Source organism: Chinchilla lanigera, unplaced genomic scaffold (assembly GCF_000276665.1).
Source record: "Chinchilla lanigera isolate Chin_1 unplaced genomic scaffold, ChiLan1.0 scaffold00033, whole genome shotgun sequence".
Classification (NCBI taxonomy): Eukaryota; Metazoa; Chordata; class Mammalia; order Rodentia; family Chinchillidae; genus Chinchilla; species Chinchilla lanigera.
The window spans coordinates 4,647,853-4,670,161 of record NW_004955434.1 but is presented as its reverse complement, the minus strand read 5'-3'; the positions used below and the strand labels follow the sequence as shown (position 1 = coordinate 4,670,161).

The 22,309-nt window shown below is 40.3% G+C and overlaps 1 protein-coding gene across 1 annotated transcript in view; it reads left to right on the top strand.

Annotated features, from left to right (window-relative positions):
• The window catches only part of Pgm5 (phosphoglucomutase 5), a gene marked incomplete in the record, with an annotated part of 181,826 nt that overhangs the window by 718 nt on the left and 158,799 nt on the right, over positions 1–22,309 (top strand). Inside the window, 2 exon segments of the mRNA XM_005388582.2 lie at positions 1–287; positions 19,675–19,837. Coding sequence (XP_005388639.2) covers positions 1–287; positions 19,675–19,837 — 450 coding nt within the window.

Below are 22,309 nucleotides of genomic sequence, written 5' to 3'. Positions count from 1 at the left end.
CGCGGCAGGACCGGCCAGGAGGCGCCATGGAGGGCAGCCCCATCCCGGTGCTGACGGTGCCCACGGCGCCCTACGAGGACCAGCGGCCGGCCGGGGGCGGGGGGCTGCGGCGGCCCACCGGGCTCTTCGAGGGCCAGCGCAACTACCTGCCCAACTTCATCCAGAGCGTGCTGTCGTCCATCGACCTGCGCGACCGCCAGGGCTGCACCATGGTGGTGGGCAGCGACGGCAGGTACTTCAGCCGGACGGCCACGGAGATCGTGGTGCAGATGGCCGCGGCCAACGGGGTGAGTGACCCGCGCCCCGCGAGCCCTGTCCTCCCCGCCGCGTCCGGCCCGCGGCCCCACCCCGCCGCCGCTCCCCAGCGGCCCCGCAGCCTCCCCGCTACCGGGACGCGGGCTGAGGGCAGCTCGCGGCACCCCAGGAAACCTCCGGGTCGCTCCCTTCCAGCCCGAGCGTCCCGAAGCTGGGTGTCACCCTGGTCTCTATCTGCGCCTCTCACCTGCTCATTTTTCCTTTTCAAGGTTCCCTTTTTCATTCTACCGCAGCCTTAAACTTTAAATATTGTCCTAGCCTTGTTCACTACCCCGCCGTACCCACGCAGACTTTTCCAGACTCCCAGCGTAGTTTTACCCGTGTCCATTTTGACTCATGCTCTAGCCCCCTGCATCGTGACTCTGCCAAAGTTAATATAGTATCTCTGTCTCTGTCTCTGTCTCTCTCTCTCTCTCTCTCCCTCCCTCTCTCTCTCTCTCTCTCTCTCTCACACACACACACACACACACACACACACACACAGAGCAGTCAACAGTGAGTGACATATTTGTCAAGGGTGGATCCCAGGAGTTTTTTGGATAATTGGTTCTTTAACCCAGAGGTTATTTAATGACCGCTTTGATTGGGGTGGGATGCAGCAGTTTGATGTTATACAGCCTGGGCGCTCAGTTCCCAGGAAACTTCTTTCACAGTCTGCAGCTGGATTTGCAGTGACTTTCTTAATGCAATTCGTAACTTCTCCCGAAGATGTGTTTGGCCTTCCACAGTTCATATCGCTTCAGTTTCTATCTTTTCCTTTCCTTTCTTTCACAACCTTTCTCAGTCTGAGTTCTCAGACCTCCGGTGTTCCTCCTTCTGTCTGTTTTTGATCCTACAACTACAAGCGCCTTTGGATATATCCCTAGTCCCTCTTCCCTAGTCCAGCAGCATCTCAAAGATGACTACTTAACTTCAGGGGCCTTGAATTTATCTGTGGGAAACACTTTAAAAAAGTAATGTCAGCCTTTTCAACGCAACCAGAGCAAACCCATAAAACTTTTCTTTGAGGGATATCTCTTGTAGAAGTATAAATTAGTGTGAACATCTTTAAACATGAAACTAAACAGTTACCTGTCACTGGGATTTGCTCCCTCCTTGCTAATCTCTTTTTACGGTCTCCTTCCATCTCCTCTTCCATCTTTAGGGTTGTCCATGCTTTAGGATTGGCTATAATTTTTACTATAACTTTTCCTTCTCAGTGTTTCAGGAATGGGACAATATATATATATACGATATATATAAAATATCAAAATATATATTTATATATTTTTACACAAATATAATAATATATTAAATATATGTTTTAAATTGATATAACTATATATAAAATATAAATATATTTTATGTATTTTCATATATAAAATATATATTTTAAAATAACCAAAAGCAATAGGGTGAAACAAAACCAGTGATTGGGGGTGAGTGGTTCAGTCGTGACGTTCAACTCAAATAGGCAAGGATGCTACAGATCAGGTACTTGTATTTGTCTCTGGCTCCTTACCTGGGATTGATGAAAGTTGGCTGGAGTCACGGATAGGAGAAAGGTTGCCAAACGGCCTTTTGCTCTTGTCTGACCAAGCTATTCCTGTAGAATGATGGAGAATAATGAGCCTTGGGATGGTGGTGATAGTGTGCATACCCTCTCCTGGGCCAGATTTTCCAGTCAGTAAGAGAAAAATAGCCTGTCTAACATTTATTGTAGGTTAGAGTATTTTAAAAACTACAATCATTGTTTTGCACAGGCAAATTATTACTATGCTTTGTTATTTCCTGGTTCACTTTACCATAAGGACTCTTCAGCCTCTTCAGTGAATCTTCTCTGATAAAACACGTTTCTTGACTTTAAAGGCAGAGTTGGAGCGTATACTTAGACTCAATTTTAACTGAGTAGTTCTCATGAAGGACAGAAAGAATAGTTAAAACTCACAAAGAAGCACCTACTTTTAAATAATCTGAAAGTGCTCTTTCTAAGAAGAGTGAGAGTGGGTGAAGGAAATGACGGCCACATTTCAGAATTTCAAGCTGCCACCTTTAACCAATCTTTTCCTCATTTTGTTCTCCTGCTTGGGAAGTTGTACCAAACTGCATAGTCAGAGGTTGGCTTCAGGAGAAATATGGTGTAGAAGGGCTGGAAAAATATAACCAAAATTGGTTTTGCATGATTGAGAATTGATGGGAATATTCTTGTCTCTTAACTTGGAATGCTGAGTGAGACTTGGGGGTGATAAACCTTCATGTCTCTCTCTTTCCTTTTTTATTATAATTACTAGCACATATAAATTAAAGAACACAATGGGTTTCTTAACAGTAGCTTAATTCCAAGTGGTTTGGTCTTTTTTATTTCATATTGGATATTATTCATAACCAGGCTAGAAAAATGTGGAAAATTAGATTTTATTCTCTTTGAATTGGCAAATATGTCTGAGTGGGCAGGATTCTATCCGAAAAATCTTGATTTGAAATAAAAAAGTTATTTACAAAGAAAGTTTCAATGAAAAACAATACTTGGCCTTTCATAATTTTAATTGCTGGAGAACAGAAGTCTGAAATTTCTAAATGATAAACTATATTACTTATGTTTTAATAGCTCAAACTTTGAAATAGACATTTCAAATATGTATCTGTGTACACTGGGATTTTAAAACTTTATGTTATTTGTGATTATTGTTTATTTGTGAAATTTTCAAACTTTCAGAAAAGTCTATAGAGATAAGATTAATGACATCAATAGGTCCATAACCCAGGTTATAAACATTTGCAATATTTGTATCATTCTTTTTGGTTTAAGTATTTTCAAGAATATTAAAGAAAATGGCATTTACTCTTAAATTCTTCAATATGGATCCCTAAAAACATTCTCTAAAGAATATTTTTGTACATAGGTATAGTGTTGTCATCCCAAACAAAATTAAAAAAATGGTTTCTCATATCATTTATTACCAAGGCCACATTCAGATACAATGAATTATTTGGAAACATGTTTTATAGACTGTTTGTTCAAACTAGTTTCTACCAACCAAGGAACACTTCATTTAGTTATTTATCTCAACTTTTTTTAAATGTAGAAAGTATCTCCTTATTTATTTATTGAAATCAATTTGTTGAAGAACTAGATCAGTCGTCCTGTGGAATGTACCGTCCTCTAGAACTTTCAGATTGCTTTTTATGGTGTCATGTAACTTTTTACTCTATCTTATTTTTATTGTTGTTGCCTTTGGTTAACTGAAAATTAGTTCTAAAGACTTGCCTTGGTCCCTATGGGTCACTATAACCAAATGTGAAGAACTGGATGACTTACAAATAACAAAAATTTTATTTCATGCAGTTCTAGAGGTTGAGCAGTCCAAGGTTAAGGTGTCAGCATTTTTGATGATGTTTGGTGATAGCCCACCTACTGGCTCATTGAATGGTGCCTTCTTGCTGTGCCCTCACATAGTAGAAGGGACTAGCTAGCTCTCTAGAGTCTCTTTTATAAGGTCCTAACCCCAAACATGAGGAATCTGCCCTCAGAACCATATCACCCCCTAAAAGCCTTAACTCCTAGTAAATTTGGGGTTTAGGATTTCAACACGTGAATTGGGGGAGGTGGATAGCATTCAGTCCCATTGTAAATCTTACTACATTTTTCTTAAAAACAATATTTTATGGTGTTGTGTATTTGAGTTGCATCTTATTAGGAAACACAGTCTCTGGTTGTGCCGGCATTGGATGCTGAGATTGTTGCAGGGTTATGGTACTAACTGCCTATGTCCTTTGTTACTTTTCCTCTTGAGTCCACCCAGCCTGCGGGGTGAACTTTATACCAGTCCATATTCAGTTCTTTATCAGCCTTTACTCAATTGTTTTAGCATTCATTAAGATTATTTCTCGAGTTATTTTATTAGGGGTTTCAAAATGATAATTTCCTAATTCCATTAGCTGGTATGTTCTTATGACTTAGATATGTTACTCACATCAGGACTGTTTGGTTACCCTACATGATTAATTGTTTCTGGAATATCAGACTATTTCTCTATCTTTAATTGCCAATTTTCAGAGTGAGAATGTGGTTTAGTAGCTACCCTCACAAATGAATTTTATGACAAAAAACTTTTGTTTTGTTTCACTTTCATTTTTTAAATATCACTGTAGATGCCTGGATTTTTATGTGTTCAATTTCAGTGTAGCACTGGGTTAGTAAGTGAGAAGATACTTTTTGTTTTTTGTAGTTTTTGTGTTGTATTGTGAATTTATCTAAAAAATTCTCAGAATTACTTTAATTCACCTTTAAAGATATATTACAGAGGGGCTGGGGATTTAGCTCAGTGGCAAAGTGCCTGCCTGGCAAGCACAAGGTCGTGAGTTCGGTTCCCGGTACCGGCGAAAAACCAAAAAAACAAAACAAAACAAACAAACAAAAAAAGATATATTACAGAATATGTATCTATATATAGATACATATATCAATAATATACATATTATTGGAATGGATTTGTGGAGCCATGTCAGTTGTCCTGTAGATTGTCCCGTCCTCTGGAACAATATATTATGTAGAATGAAGTAAAAATAATGACTAATGTACAAAAAGTAGTAAATTGTATTGTTTAAATGAATCATGAACAAACTTGGTTTATAACCTTTAAAAATATTTATTTATTTATTTTTGCGGTACTAAGGATTGAACTCAATGCCTTCATACTGAGCTAACAACCTCAGCCCTTTAAAAATTTTTTTTCTTAACTTTGAGAGAGTGTCTTGCTACATTGCCCAGGCTGGGTTCACACTTGGGATCTCCTGCCTCAGCCTTCCAGAGAGCTGGGATTATAGGCATGTGCCACCATGCCCAGGTCCAGTTTTTTTTTCTCCAATCAGATTTTATTGGTACAGTCTACATATATATAATGATCACATTCATCAGAGAATTTATACCTGTACATAATATAACTTGATTCCAGTTTGTTTTTGATCCTGTTTTTATTTCCATCTGCTTCAGACCCTCTTCAGTGGTTTAGATCTAAAGGAGTTTAAGAGCTCAATGCAACATAATGGCTATAAAAATGTCCTTGCCCCTACCTGGTTGAGTCTACTTCCAACTAAGAACAATCTCTTGATTTCTCCTCTGTTTAAATCTCCTTGGTTAGCAAAACTGCCTTGAATTTTGGGAAGATGACAGCATTGTGTCTCCCTCAAATGTTTCTGACTTTTGATGACATTCTATAGCATTACTGTCCAGTAGTAACTTTCTCTAATGGTGGAAATCTTCCATAGTCTGCTCTGTTCTCAGCTCTAACCGTAGGTGACTGTTGAACACTTGAAATGTAGCTGGTGTGACTGAAGAACCAGATCTTGCATTTTGTGTTTTACTTAAATAAAAGAGAATTTTAAAGAGCCATGAACTTAGTCACTACTCTCCTGGACAGCACAGATCTATAATTTAGCATTTAAAATTTGCTTCTGTTGTTTTAAAAAATGGAGTTGGACTGTTATACTCCAGAACAACCATGGGCAAAATAAAGAAGATCACCCAATACTGTACACTTACCAGATATCTTAATGTTATACCCTTCGCAGTCATGGGGTATGGTAGAAAAGCCCTGCACCCGCAGCTGGAAGGCTGCCCCTCTTTTCTTTTCTTTGCTCTGTTACATGTTGCAGGGCAGATGCTTTAACCTCTTGAAACCACCTGTCTCTTCACCTATACGCTGTGTATAGCAGCGTCACTAAATTATCCTAAGAATCAAATGAAGCACTGTACACGAACACACTTTGTAATAATATGTATAACCCTAATAAATATGAGCAACTGAATATATTTTAAATAAATGTAACTTGACTGTATGCATTGAGTGAAGCCTGTAGTGGTCCCCTTGGCCAACAGCTTATAGCTCTGCTGCAAGTATTAGCCAAGAGAAAAATCCATTCGTTGAAGAGCTGTGCATTGTACTGGCCACATGTCAGCCAGTAATGATAGTCATAGTGTACAGTGCAGCTTACGAACTTCAAGAACTCGTCAATGTCAGTGAAATCTCTTAGAGGTGGAGGCTGAAATGCAGTGGTATGAGGAAGGCTGGGTCAGTTGGGGACTTGAGAGTATCCTTCAGACAGATGCTTGCACAGGTTGTTTTTGCTTCCAATTTGGCCAGGAAAAACTGGTCACTACATTAGAATACACTTGGTTTGATGTTTAGTAGAATTATCCGTGGGACAAATCTTGGTGTGCCCCAAAGACAAGGAGCATAGATTCCAAGGAACATAGTGGGGCAAAGTAGAACACGGTAGTGGGTGGGAAGTTGGGAGGGCAGAGAAGGGAGCAAGATGGGGAAACCTGTGCTTCAATACCTAAGGCTCTTTCCTGGACAGATCTGGAAATCTGGAGTTGGGTGGCTCAAGGTCTTGTGTATAGGAGGGGAAAAGAACATGATGATGATTTCTCTGTCCAGGTATTTTCATCTCGGGGCCACTGCAGAAGAGGTAGATGTAATAATCTGTTATATTCTAGATACTGGGGAGGACAGGTTCCAGATATATCAGAAAACCCTAAAGAATCTTCCATAACTTTACCTTGCTTTTCTTTCTGAATGCTTATCCTTGATTTTGGAACTAAGCAATCTGTCATGTGAGCAATAGCAGACTTTAGGGAGCCCTCGGCTCCATTTATCTTCCTGTTTGGGTCAGTGTACTCTTGATACTTTTAGCTGCCGGTCTTCATTCACTTTTTTATGGAATGGTCAAAAGAGTGAGAGAGATTTTGAGAACAGCTGGGCCCTCCCAGTTGCTAGGGTGGTTATTTTAAGCTTTGTTTAATGTGTCCAGAGACCCAGATGGCATTTTAAACTAAGCTGCTTTATTAAATCTTGTGATAAAATATAATGATGTTTATTGAAAAGGCAGACACACATCAGCAACATTATGTGTGAAACTTGCCCTAGGAATTTCTTATAAAACATCTGCTCCGTTTGGACTCTTTGTGAATGCTAGAGGTTTGCTAGTTTCTGTATAGACTTGAGGACTAGAAGTTGGAACCTACTTTTTGAGAATCCCAAGCATATGTATGGAATTAATCAATTTTAGCTCTCATTTTTGGATTCAGGCACTCTTCTCTTAGACAACAATAACATGAACAAGCACTGCAATAGAATTTTAACAAGATTGTTTTAGAAGAATAGGCAGGGAAATACAGATCTAATTTGCCTGGGGATTTAAAAATTGAACTTAGAGAACTAGTGCATCAAATATCATGCATCAGTTTGGGAACGAATTTGAATATATTCAAAATTTGGCCAGTGTATTTTTAGTGCTTATACTTGCATAGTGAAAGGGGGGGGATTTTTAGGTTCTTTTATCTGATTTGATTTTATCTGATTTGTATCTGTATTCTAAAAACCCTCTTTTTGAGGTATCTAGAATACAGTATATGGAAGACTTGTTAAGATGAATATCCACGTTCTCTGAGTTGTTAAATCTTTCCTGTCTTACATTTTTGGTGTCATCAACTTTTGGGATAATCCCTGTATTTATATGAAGTGAAGATTTTCCAGAACATTTAGCCACTAAAGAAGTTCTTTTACTTGGTGTAAAGTAAACTTGTGGAAGTTTCTGACTTTATATTCTTTTCCAAGCATGTACTAAGAAGTATTTTATACAAATATAATGTCTAATTATTGCCTTTCTATTATTCTTGTCTAATGAGACTCCTGGTTTTTAACTAGGGGTATCTAGCTTTATATTTAATTATCCCTAAAAGAAAGAGAAAAACTGAAACCAAAGGACTAGAGGTTTTCCTTTGTATTTGACAAAAGACTTCACAAAATACCGGGTGAAGGGTTTTATAATGAATGATTAATATATAAAACACTCTTCCAAATCAATAAGAAAGTGCAAACAATTCAATGCCAATATTGTTAGAAAATACATGGAAAGATGGTTAACCTCATTAACAACCAGATAAATATAAATAAAAACAGTTTATCACTTTTTTTTTTTTACCTTACTGGGGATTAAATTCAGGGCCTTTGCATTCAGTTACAATCTCAGCCTCCCCCCGCCCGCCCCTTTTTTTTTTTGGTTTTTCTGGTACCAGGAATCAAACTCATGACCTTGAGCTTGCCAGGCAGGTGCTGTACCACTGAGCTAAATCCCCAGCCCCCTTTTAAAAAAACTATTATTTTGAATTAGCATCTCACTGAGTCACTGAGTTGCTCAGGCTGGGCTTGAACTTGAGATCTTCCTGCCTCATCCTCCCAGTGCTCAGATTACAAATGTGTGCCATTATGTTTGGGTTAGTTCATCCATTTGTGAAAAAAAAAAAGAACAACAAAAGAAACACCGAGCATTTGTATCGATGTTAATTAAGGTCAGGCAACTTAGTGATATATACCTAAATCAATAACGTACGTGTCCTACAAACCAGGAATCTTTTAAGAACCTGTCCTCTAGATTTTCTAGCACAAATATATAAACCTGTAGGTACCAGAATATTTACTGTGGCATTTTGCTAAGGAAAATTCAGAAAGGATGTGTTCAATAGCAGAGAACAGGTATATAATTTATGACACAATCACACAATGAGTTCTATAGAAATTTGCAAACAAAGGAAGAAAAATGCAAATGATAGCTTAGCAGGTGAAGAAAAGCAGTTGGTGGAGTATTACATGTAGGATGATCTCACGTTTGTGTGTAGTATATAGGAACAGAAGATAGGAATAAGCAGTCAGCAGTGGATATGTGTGTGTGTGTGTGTGTGTGCGTGTGTGTGTGTGTGAGTGTATGTGTGTGTAAGATAGAGGCAGGAAGGATGAACCCTTTCCTTCTACTGCATATGCTTCTTTTGATTAAAATAATCACAGATGTATATCTATTGCTTTCCCAATTAAAACACATCAGTGAAAAGAGCTAAGGTAGCTGGGTGCTATGGCTACTTGAGAGACTTAGATAGGAGCATGGCTTTAGCCCATGAGTTTGAGGCCAGCCTGGACAACATAGAAAGACCTCATTAGAAAAGAAGAAAATAAGGAGGAGGAGGAGGGGAGGAGGAGGAAACAGAATGATCCCCCACATACATCTTCCCAGGTTGTTGGGAGGATTAAACAGAATATTAGATTATTAAGAATTATTTTTATATATTCCTATGACACAATTATTACCAATGTCCTTTGCTCTCATTTAAAGGAGAAGCAGGCCATACACATACGCTTTTAGTTGCGGAGACTTTTCCAACCAGAAGGTGCTGTTGGTGTGTGGTGAGCACAGTTGCTGTGGAGCGGCTTTCTTATGAACTGGGCATTTCTCCGTGCTGCCGGTGAAGCCTGGGTTGGCAACTGCTGGCGGCATGGTCCCTGCTCCCTCAGCCCCTTCACCCCGTGCCCACACGCACACAGCATGCCCACCCTACCATGGCACTTGAGTGGCAGCAGCTGCTTCCCCACAGACTTTAAGTCAGCACGAAGGCTGGTTGTGGCTTGGTGTGTGCCTTGTCTCTCGGAGCAGATGAGCTGAGTTGAGGCCTTGGCTTTGTGTCTTAACCCTTTCAAAGGCTCAGGCTGTGCTAAGCGCAGACCCCCCACCCCTCCCTGACTGCTCCACTGCCCCTTCCTGAAGCCAGATCTTAAACTGCTCATTTCATGAGGATTTTCAAACTTAATGGACTGGGCCATGTGAGAGATGACGGAGAGGCACAGGCCGGGCAGAGGCGAAGAGACTCCAGGCTAATCTGCTGAGTGGTCTGAAAATGCACAGCTGTGGGAGCTTGTGACGCTTTCAAGCACATTGTCAGATGTTTGTTGGGGGGCCTGTTCCTGAAGCCCTGCCGAATGTTTGGTTAAGAAGCGTAATCTTTTTTTGAACAGGGTCTCTCAAATGTAAAGTGACAGATGCAAATGTGAAAGACCCAGCTTGGCTATCATAAATAATAGTAAATGGTTTAATCTTGCTGAGTTGTAAATCTGTGATTGCCAGCAGTCTTGGGTTCACTGGAACTATGAAGGGGTGGGGGCAACTTAGCAAGGGGGCAGTTATTTCCCCTCTGAACAGAAATGGGTCTGATGGGATTTATTCAAAAATTCATATAAATGTATTTTAATTGACGGTGACCGCTACTCACCACTACTCTGAGAAAACGTAACTCTAAACACTATTTTTTGCAGTATTGGGATAGCGCCCAGGGCCTCATGTATGCTAGCCATGGGCTCTGTCACTGAGCCACATCCCCAGATCTGAGATTTTAAAAATTTATATATACATGTCCTACCTACGAAGGTGCTGAGATACTGTTTTTTGTTTTGTTTTGGATATATATGTATATATTCCCCATATATTTTCTCATATGTATGTGTGATTTCTGTCTACAAAAGTGGCATTTATCTAGCTTGTCAAGTCACATATGTGTAAGCCCAGGACCCATCCACCTCCCCTACTCTCATCAAAGCTATGTCTTCTTCCCTGGATATATTTAAGAAAAGGATAGAACAGGCTCCTAAATGTCAGAAATGTATGAAGACTGCATAGAACCAGCTGAGGGGACTAAATAACCCCTAAAGATCTACACCTCTGTGATGATAAGTGGAACTTGTGCTGAGTTGGATGGAATGAGAACAAGAAATAGAAGCAATGCTGATTGTTCTAGGCAGGGCAGAACAATAGGCAGGGGCAGTTTTGTGCAGGGAGCTCGATGGCGCAGGTAGATCAGCAGCCGGCCTGGGACATACAAGTGGACTGTGCCAGTTAGAGGTGTAGGAGAGGATGAGAAAAGAAGATCCAGGTCAGGACAGGGCTGGGATATAGGCCCGTCACTCCCTACCATGGACTTCAGTAGCCTCTTAGTGAGCAAATTTGGTGGCTAAGCAAGAAAGACACTGCCATTACGCAAACATGTTTAAATGATTTGCTGCTGAATTATAGATAAACCATGTCCTGTGTAATATATACTAGAATATGGGCTTAGTCCTCAAACACCTTTTAGTTTTACATATAAAATTTGAGGTAAAAGAACAAGTGTTGGCCAAGCAATGATAGTACATTGAAATAACCAAATATTATACAGCCATTAAAATAATGTTGTGGGAGGATAGTCGGTGTTATAAAAAGAAATGATTGAGAGAAGGACTAGCCATACAAGAGCCCCTTTTGTAAAAATGTACAAATATATAAATTAAACAGAGATAGAGACCAAGGCACATAGACCAAGGCAGGATACAGAAATGTTAATGGTGATGGTTTTTAAGTGGTGGGATAGCAGGTGACTTATTATTTTCTTGGTTATGTGTAATTCAGAAATGTTCAGAAAAAAACATGGATGTGTATTTTATAATTAGGGAAGCATTTCAAGTTAGGAAAATATTGACAGCAACAGTCCGTTCAATTCCTCTGCGGAAATGACACGAGCACAGAAGGCAAGTGAAATTTCCTGAGAGTGTCAAGCACGGGGCAGTGAGCTGTCAGAGTTACTTCCTTTCACCCTGCACCAAGGCATGATCTTTTGACAACACAACCAAGGTACAGTAGGATTCATGACCTTGCCTGGAGTCAACATGGGTGGTAGATAGCAAAGTTATGTTTTCTGTCCTTTTCCATTAGATACCAGCTATTTTCAGGGCATTCAGGGCTGCTTTCTTGACCCAGGCGGTCACAGTGGACATTTGGAGTTCTGATCCCAGTGTTCAGCTGGGGTGATTACTCATAAAATAGCGGTGAGCTGGGCCCTTTCTTGTTTTACTGAGTCAGGCCTTATAAGGTAAAGATTCCAGAGCATCTCCCAAGCATTGAATCACCTGGCTACTGGGAGGGACACAGCATCCAATTTTCATCTCATTTTGCAGCCAGTGAAAATTAGATTTCCTGAGCTCAGTGAAATCTTCAGACTGAGTGGACTAATTGAGGAATAGAACTTGGGCCAGACTTGTAGATGCCTGCGAGTTTCCGCACTTGCTCAGCTCTGAGGAGTCGCACGAGAAATCCATGCTGGTTTGGTTCAAACGTGCTCTTAGTCCTCCCCCCAGCTAAGTGTGGGCAAAGACTCCTAGGGTTGCAGGAAGCCAAGGATGAGCTCTGTTGTTCCCGTCTGGTCTCCACATAAGAAAGCATAGAACTGCACAATTATCTGTGTGCAGATGGAGAAGTTCTATGATGTCTTTGCCTTGAGTCTGTTACTTCTCAAAATTCTACTTAGTTGTGTCCTGCTTACTCATAAACAGTGCTGCTTAAGGACTGGCACCCCTCTCTGACAGCTGGACCTGAAAGAGTGAAGCCTACAGTACCCAGGAGCTCAGCTTTGGACCAAGAGGGGAGCATGTGTGCCTGTGTGTGTGCATGGGTGTGCATGTGTGTGTGTACTTTACGGTGAGAGTACAGGAAACAATCATCTTTGTGTTTATGGCTGTCCACAGTATTTCATAGGTGGACGTGCTGGTGTCTGTGTGGTCCGGTAGAACACTCTGAACCATTAGGAAATTTTTGTTTATTGCTCTCTTTATTTTTCCCAGTTCCTTTGGGATATGATCCCATTACAGGGACACGATTCTGTTACAGGGCTGTGGCCCGGTGAGTGGAGGCTACTAAAGAATTTGTCATTCTTACTCAGCCTCTCTTTGTCTCTCTCTCTCTTAATTTCTTTTCTTTCCAAAAGTGACTTATTTAAAGCCAAAAGCGAATCATAAAAGGAAGTCTCTTAAGAGGGTTCACAAGTGAACATAATCCTGCTTTCATTAGTGTCACTGGGGAAAACTCATTTAAAGTTGAAATTCTGCATCTATTCTGAGATTTTAACCTCAGGGTTTAAAATGTACATCACTCCTCCCTAGGACTTTAATTGGAGCTAATTAGAAGCTGAACTCATACTAAATCTAATTTAGAAGAGCGGTTGTTAACATTCTGCAAAGGGAGTCATCAGAAATAAAATCATTTAAAAGTTAGTTTCATGTAGTACACTACGGGAAGGGATAGATGTGCGAGGGAGACAGCTTTTGTACCCTGTTTGCTCTCTGGTCTGCAGTGTGTGCAGGGGCACGCTGATTCCCCCAGCACTTGCTGCGCCCCTCCGTGGCGGGAGGAAACAATTCCATACATAGGAGAGGTGAAGGCTGCCGGGAAGTACTAGCATCAAGTCAGTCCGAGAGACCCTAAGTGACTGCGGGAAGGAAACCGTGGTAATCACACACTGCTTCCTACTGTCTCCCCTTCCCCAAACATTTCAAGGCACCACTGAGTAGGAGCAAGTTCATGCTGCGTCTGTCTACCTGTCCATGGGTGCTGGAAGAGGCACAGGTCTGAGGGAGCCATGGAATAGTGTTCATGGATTTAACTGTGGATCCTGGCAGATTTTTCTGTGTCCTCCAAGGTTCGGGGACTAGAGTCCACCTTGCTCCCATTGAAGGAAATGTTCTTTACAGGCAATAAAGTCTCTCCAGGTGTGTGCCCCTTCTGCAGGGCTTGGTGGGGTTTTCCCCAGCACTGTATAGGAGGGTGAGGGAGGGGCCAGCCAAATGCCATAGCTTGGCTCTGTCGCACCTGCAGTGTGGGTTTCACTCGGATATAAACGTCAAATGTTGCCTGCTTTAATGCTGTAAACAAAGCCAAACACGGTTATGTAAGAGTGGACCTTCTTGTCCTTACAAGGTAGCAATATGCTGCTTCGACAGAGGGTGGTATTTCTAGGACTTTTCCAGAAAGTTGAATGTACTTTAAGGGAAAATTTGATATCTAAAAAATAATTTTCAAGTTTGGAGGGAGGTATGGGACTTGGGGAAGATAATAGTATTGTCTGTGTCAGGCTGGATTTTAAAAAAATGTTTATTAGTGCATGTTTGTAGTCTATAATGGTTACATTCATTTTAGGGACTTGGTAAGTGAATATAACAGGTTTTAATTCTTTTACTTCCCCTTTTGTCTCCCTGCTTTCTTCCTCTCCACTTCTCTTGGTCTCCTCCCCTTCTGCAAAAGATCTGTCTCCCTCTGCTCTTATGTGTCTTTTATTTTACTCTTTATTTATTCACTGAGTTTTTCGTATAAGAGAACCATGCAATATTTAAGCTTGTGTGTCTGATTTATTACATTTATCACCTCCAGGTGTATCCATTTTCTTACAAATGACTCAAATTTGTCTTTCTTTATGGCAGAGTAGTACTCCAGTTTGTATATATATGTACCATATTTTCTTTATCCATTCGTCTGTTGATGGACATGTAGACCTTTCCCAAGATTTAGTTATTGTGAATTGTGCTGCTATAAACATGAGTATGCATGCACCCCTGTAATATGATGTCTTTAACTCTTTAGGGGAGATAGCTAGAAGGGGAATGAATACTGGGGCAAATGGAATTTCTATTTTTAGCTTTTTAAGGAACCTCCACACTGATTTTTATAGTTGTACTAGTTTTCATTCTTACCAGCAATGTAGAATGGTTCTTTTTTTCCCTGAGTTCTTACCAGCATTTCTGATTTGATTTCTTGATGATAGTCATTCTTTCTGGAGTAAGATGGAATCTCAGTATTGTTTTAATTTGTATTTTTTAATGGCTGGAGATATTGAACATGATTTATGTATTCTTTGACCATTTGTACTTCTTCTTTTGAGAAGTATCTGTTCCCTTCTCTTGCCCATTTTTGACTGAGTCTTTTATTTTGGGAGAGTCCAATATTTTTATGTTCATTCTATATTCTAGGTATTAGCCCTCTAATATCTAGACAATATTGAGTATATTTTTGACATTATTTGTTCTGCCCATTCAGGAACAGGGGATATCTTTCCATTTTCTGATATCCTCTTCCATATCCTTTTTCAGAGTTTAATAGTTTTCCTTATAGAGGTCTTTCATTTCCTAAGTATTTATTTTTCTTGAAGCTATTGTGAATGGTATTACTTCACTAATTTCATTCTTTATAGAAACCCATTTTAAGAGAATTTTTGCAACCCCGTACCCTTTTGTCTTTGTCTTTGGGCTTTTTTGAGCCTCAGGGAAGTTAAATGGTTTATCCTATGTGAGGGTAGAACCATGATGATGCCATATCTAGGTCTTTTACTGTAACTTCATGTTGTATTGGCTTTTTTTATGCAGCAGGGTCTCTAAGAGCTGTTTCCTTAACAGTAACTAGACTTTAAAAGCCATGCCTTTTCTGATGACATTTGTCTTGGGCTAATTGGGGGAGAGATTAACAGAAGAGGAGAAGACACAGACACACAGAGGAGAAAATGATGTGAAGATGGACAGAGATTGGAGTGATGTGGCCACAAGGCCAGAGACACATGCACTCACCAGAAATGGAGGGAGACAACAGGGACCCTTCCCTTGAGCCATCAGAGAATGCAGGGCCCTGCTGACATCTTGATTTTAGACTTCTCATCTTCACAACTAAAATAGAGAACATATTTGTTGCTTTTGCCACAAAGGTTATGACAATTGACTATGGCAGCCTTAGTAAATAAATAAAGATTTTGTATAATTTCCTAGTGCTACTATAAGAAATTATTGTGGGGGATATATCTCAGCAGCATAAGTGCCTGCCTGGCAAGCGCAAGGTCCTGAGTTCAATTCCTGGTACCGAGAAAAAAAAAAAAAAAAAGAAATTGTCCCCAACTTGGTGGCTTCCAACAACAGCTATTTATTGCTGCACAGTTTTGGAGACCAGAACTTGAAATCCAGGTGCAGGAAGGGCCACACTCCCTGGAGGCTTGAGGCAAGAATCTGTCCCTTGCCCCTTCCAGCTTCTGGTGGCCGTCAGCATTCCTTGGCTTCCTGGGCTTGTGGCCACATTACTCTAATCTCTTCCTCTGTCTTCACATGCCCTCTTTCTCTGCGTGCCTTCTTTAATGAATGTCAACTCCAGTGTGTGTACAGCGCTGCCCCTTTCATCAGGAAACTAGTCTACATTAATCAACTCGTGACCGGGTCACGGGCTGGTTACTCTGGGAAATGGTGCCATACGGGGGCTCAGTGTTGGTCTGTGCTGTTGGCAGATAGAACCCTCAGCAGCGGCCGTAGCCAGGTCAGCCTTGGTGAGTGGAAGTCCATGTTGCTGAGCCCACACATAACCTCTGTGTGCTGCCATGGCCACTTTGCTCATGAGCTGGTTGGATAGTGACAGGTGGCCCGGAGAAGGAGAGTGACTGATATCCCAAAGTGGGTCATCCTATCAACTCGATTAGTAAAATCCCCTCCTTCTGAGGTTACCTTTTGTTGAGTGTTCATGTGGGACAAGGAAAGTCTTCACAATTTTCTGTGTCTTGCCTTAGAAACCCCATCGCACACTCTCCGGTCTCTCCTCCAGTGTCGGCCCCCCTCAACTGGATTCATATAAGGTGTCCAGCACTACCTCATTTTTTAAATAAATGAGGCTAATGGGTGGTGAGAAGGTTTCACCTAGGTATAATGTCCAGATATCTAGAACTGAATTCTTTGTTTCTGTCTGTCTTTCTTTCTTTCAAAAAGGTAAAACAAAATTTTGTAACAAAATATGAGAATAACAATAGGAATATTGTTATCTTTAAAGTAGTTACTCAGTGTACAAGATATGGGCTTAAAAAAGTCTCCAAGTGATATTAGCACAAACTTTTCTTTTCAATGAACTAAGAAAAACCAGAAGGATACTATCTTGTATTTTGTTTTTTTTCCTTTTCCCTTCCTTCTTTAGTTCCTCTAGTTCCTCCACCCTAGTCTCTCTTTTCTTGAACAATTTCTTTCCAATTTACAATATCTATTGTACATTTTAGACCTTATTTACTCTTTCAGTTCTTTATACCAGGGAGACAATATGATGTTTACACATGTGAGTCTGATTTGTTTCACTTCCAGTATAGATCTACTGGAAGAGAAAGCAGGTAGAAATCTTGAAGACATAGGTGTAGGCAGAAACTTCATGGACAGAAGCCAGACCACATGGGAAATAAGTCAAAGAATCAACAGCTTGAACCTCATCTTACTAAAAAGTTTTTGCACTTCAAAAGAAATCACCAACAGAGTGAAAAGACAACCCACAGAGTGGGAAAAAGTTTTATGCAGTTGTCCCTCAGACAAAGGATTTCTATCTAAAACAGATAAAGAATTGAAAAAAATCAAGCCTCCCCAAAATTCAAAGATCCAGTCCAAAAACGGGCATCTGAGATGAATAAGAACTTCTCAGATGAAGAAATAATACAAATGGCAAATAAATATATCAAAAAAAAAAGTTCAACATCATTGGTCATTCAAGAGATGCAAATTAAAACAATAGTGAGAGCCCATCTCACCCTGGAAAGAATGGCTACCATCAAGAAGTCAGTAACAAGTGCTGGCGGGACAGTGGGGATAAAGGAACACTTCTTCATTGTTGGTGGGAGTGTAGACTGGTACAACCACTGTGGAAATCAGTGTGGAGAGTCCTTAAAAAACTAGGATTAGAGGTCCTATTTGTCCCAGTTATTCCCCTTTTGGGTATCTGCCCAGAAGAATTATAAACATCATACCACAGTGATATATGTGCACCCATGTTTATAGCAGCACAGTTTGTAATAGCTAGATCTTGGAGACAACTCAAATGCCCATCAACCAAAGAATGAACAAAAAAGATGTGATCTTTTAATACAATGGAATACTACTCAGCCATAAAGAATGACAAACTTGAGACTTTTATAAGTAAATGAATGCAACTAGAAACCATAATCATCTTTAAAAATTTTTTAATCTAATTTTTAAAATATTTAAAATCCAATTTTAAAAATATTTAAGACTTTATTAGTGTATGTTTGCAGTCCATAATGATTATATTCACTGTGGGGAGTAGGTACATCTATGTAACATCCTGATTGTTTTTACTTTCCCTTTTTCCTCTTTCCCCCCTCCTAACCTTTTAAAAAATTATCCAATTATAATTAACATATTTCAGGTTGAAATGTTATTCAAGGACAATTATTGACCTTAACTTTCTTAAACAAAGTATATATTACCTTTCCAAAACAAGAAATAACTGAAATTTAGTGATGTAAAAATTTATAATTTCTCTTACTTAACAAATGCACCATACATATTTATTTCTGTATTTGAACAAGTCTTTGCTCAAAGGGTATATAATTTTCTATTGTTGTAAGAGCATACAAATAATTTGTTACTCCACATTTTTTATTTAATTTTAAAGCATTGTCTCTGTTTCTTTCCTATGACTTATGAAAATGCAGATTGTGCCAGCACACAAGCTGAGTAACACAGCTCTTCTCTTCCGTATTTCATCTCACTTGCACGGTTATTCATTTTCCTTCCAAAAGTTTATCTCTGTCTCTATGTCTCTGTTTATGTCTATGTCTACCTCTACCTCTATCTCTATCTCCATCTCTATGTGAGGGGAAATACTGGTGCCTGGGTGACTGCTGTTGGCTTGGAAGATAGAGCTTGCTATAGCTTGTTGGCTTCATCGGTCTTTCTGAAATGACTGGTCAGGAAAGAGTGAAGGGGTCTTACTGAAAGGCAGGCTCCTACTCAGTAGGTCTGGAGTGGGTCTTGAGGTGCTGCATTTCTACCACATGTGCTGATGATGCCCACCCTCAAGGTCCTGTGACTCACAGGGGCCTGGTTGGCACTCAGCTTGGGGGAACACTGGGACCACCTATGAAGCTTTAAAAACTACTCATATCTGGATCTTACCCGGATATTGCAATTTAATTAGTTTGCGATGCAGTCTGATCATTGGGTTTAGAAAAGCTTCACACATGATCCTAATTGGTAGAAAGCATTGAGGAACCACTGGATTAGATGACTGAAAACTTGTTTTTAGACAAAATAAAGCAAGTAACGCCTTTCAGGGTCATGTTGCTGACTTACTAAGCAGCCAGTTTTGTAGCTATAGAAAGAATCTGGCCATACCCAGGAATGAACCTCCAGAGTTCTGCCTAGCATGACTGGATAATTTCTCCAGTGTTCCCAATACATGTTATCACATCGTGGCAGAAAGAGAATTCCTACCTACAGGGCACTGTCAAAATACGAAGAGGTTGCAGTCAGCCAGGACCCCTGCTGTGTGAGTTTGCTCCTAGGCCCAGGAAGCTGGAGGAGCAGAGTAGCACTCCTCTTTTTTTTCCTTGAAAAAGTGAGGCCCTGAGTGAGGGCCAAACTAAGAACTTGCCTGGTTCAGGCAAACATCTTGGCCATCAAAAATGGGTATATCAGGTTACTGAAGATCAGTGAGCTATGCCCTACCTATACGTTAATAATGGACTACTGGATATGAATGCTTCCAATGGTCTTGGAGACCCTGGACAGGCAGAGGAAGCCTGAGATTCTCTCCCTCTTCTCTTAACTAAAGCCCACTCAGTTCCTTTGGCTAAGTGATTGTACATTGAGAGAACCCAGGACTCATTCCTGTTGATATGCCTTCAAGTCCATATTACTTGGATTGACTTTTACTTGTTTCTGGATGGTTTAGATTGGACGACTGATTATTGGGCAGAATGGCATCTTGTCAACCCCTGCAGTCTCCTGCATCATCAGGAAGATCAAGGCAGCTGGTGGAATCATTCTCACAGCCAGCCACTGTCCTGGAGGGCCAGGCGGAGAGTTTGGAGTGAAGTTTAACGTTGCCAATGGAGGTATGTGGTTCAGAAAATGCCACAATCATGACTTCTTTCCTACTATATTATTACAGTTTTCTGATGACCCTCTATGGTAGACAAGCCAGGCAGAGAGGAAGGAATTGTCTCAGAAGAATCCAGAAAGTTGCCCAAGGTGATGAGATAGGAAAGCGGCATAACAGGTTCTCAGATCCATTTGGTTGGTCTCTTGGTCTCCTGAGCTTCTCCGAGAAATGATTGATAGTTAACACTCATCCTGTGGGGAGGATTTTAGGTTATAAATTTGGGACATACCAGAAGGCCATTTAGGCTATTTCTCTCATTTTACAGATAAACAAATCAAAGCCCTGAAGCCTGACTTGCTGTAGAAGGTCACATGGTGGCTCAAAGAAAGACATGACTTTTAGCTCAAGCCTTGGGCTTTCTTTCTTACGATGTTGGCTTTCTTTCAGTGAAATGCACAGACTTACTTCATTTGTTCTTATATTTATACAAATTTATACTAGAAAGAAGTGGGATATATGTATGAGGGCGTCTCTCTTAAAAACTTGAATATAACACAAAACAGGAAGAAAAAGAAAAGGGATGCCATGTATCCACTACCTGTTCCATTTTGCTATCTTTTTTCTAAAGGAGTTTAGGGAAAAATTCAGCATGAAGACATGTCATGTCTACACATTTGTATATGCATCTCTCAAAAAGAAAGACATGGGGGCTGGGGATTTAGCTCAGCGGCAAAAGCGCCTGCCTGGCAAGCACAAGGTCATGAGTTCGGTTCCTGGTACCGGAGAAAAACCAAAAAAAAAAAAAAAAAAAAAAAAAAAGAAAGACATGTTCCTGCATAACTACAGTAACACATCTAACAGAAGTTACATTGATTCTCTAATCTCATCTGACATCTAATCTGTAGTCAGATTTTCCCATTGATCTTCAAAGTTTTGTTTACAGCTGTTTTATTCAAGTAGGGATGCATCTCCAAATCACAAATTTGTTTACTATGACTCTTACATCTCTTTTAAACAGTAATGCTGACTGAGTGCTGAATTTTAAGCAACAACAATTATCATTATGAATTTTTCTTGGTCCCAGGTGAAATATATTCTAAAAGGAGTTTATTTCCTCCCCCTCCTGGCAGCTACTTTGCACATTATCCAATCAATAAACTTTATTCATGTTGAGCATTAAACATGCTCCATAACCGCAAGGCAAGAGACTACAGCAAATACACACATGCCTGAGGCTGTGTACTACAGAAAGAAAAGAGATTTATGCAGCTCACAGTTTTGGAGGCTAAAAGTTCAAGATCAGTGGCCTCATCTGTTCAGCCTCTGGTGAAGGCCTTCGGCCACATCACAGGTTGGTGGATGGTACGCAAGAGGGAGAGAACAGTCAGTCACATGGTGAGACAGGAAGCCAGAGGGATTCAGGTGCCAGGGCTTCTTGTTTTATAATAACTTGCTGTCTCAGGAACTAACCAGAGTCCCACAGAAACTACATTAATCCCTTCTAGGGGTGGTACTTTCAACAGCCTCACCATCTCTCACTGGGTTAAAGGTTCTACCACATCGGTTCTACCACACTCAGGATCCAGCTTCTAGAACACGGACTTTTGGGGGACACATTTAAACTATAGCCAAATCAAAGCAACTTATATACCCATTGTAGACAGAATCACAGGAAGTTTCAGTGCAGGGTAAGGGTTGAATTTATCTCTCAGGCTTTACCTATCATGAGGATCCTTTAACATTTATGTCTGCATGTCTTAGCATTACTGATGAAATTGATATTCCTTGTGGCATAGAGATACTCAGTTTTTTTTTTTCCTACTCAATGTAGAAAACAGTCTTCTAACATCCTTCTTTTGAAGTTGCAGGCGTTCATCTCTTCTGGCTGTGTGTTATGAAAGTATGTCTTAGAGATGAAAGACTAAGTGTCCCTGTAAGCACAGGGACATGGGGGCACATTTAGAGTTGTGTGGTTTTAAAATATGGTTAGAGGACAGGAACATTCAGAGCATTCTTTTAAGTAGAAGGGAAGATGAGGACAGGGTTGAGGAGAAGTAGAAACAATGGAAAATGCTAATTTTTTTTTTGTTTTGTTTTGGTTTTTCTCCGGTTTTATTATAACTTGCTGTCTCAAGTTATAATAAGAACTCACGACCTTGAGCTTGCCAGGCAGGCGCTTTTGCCGCTGAGCTAAATCTCCAGCCCCCAAAAATGCTAATGTTTTAAATGCTTACGATTGGCTGGTGACTGTACTCAGCACGTTTCATACATTTTCCCCTTTAATTCTCATAACAAACTGGTGAAGTAACTGAGGGATCGAATGATTAAAAAGCTTGACCAGTATCATACAAGTAGTGAATTGTAGAGCTTGTTTACATCCTAGGTCCCCGAAAAGGGGCAGAACTTTTACAGAAGAAAGCAACAATCGGTATAGATGTAAAAGTGAGGGGCACAGAATAGAAGTTTTGGGAAATAGTTGCATAAA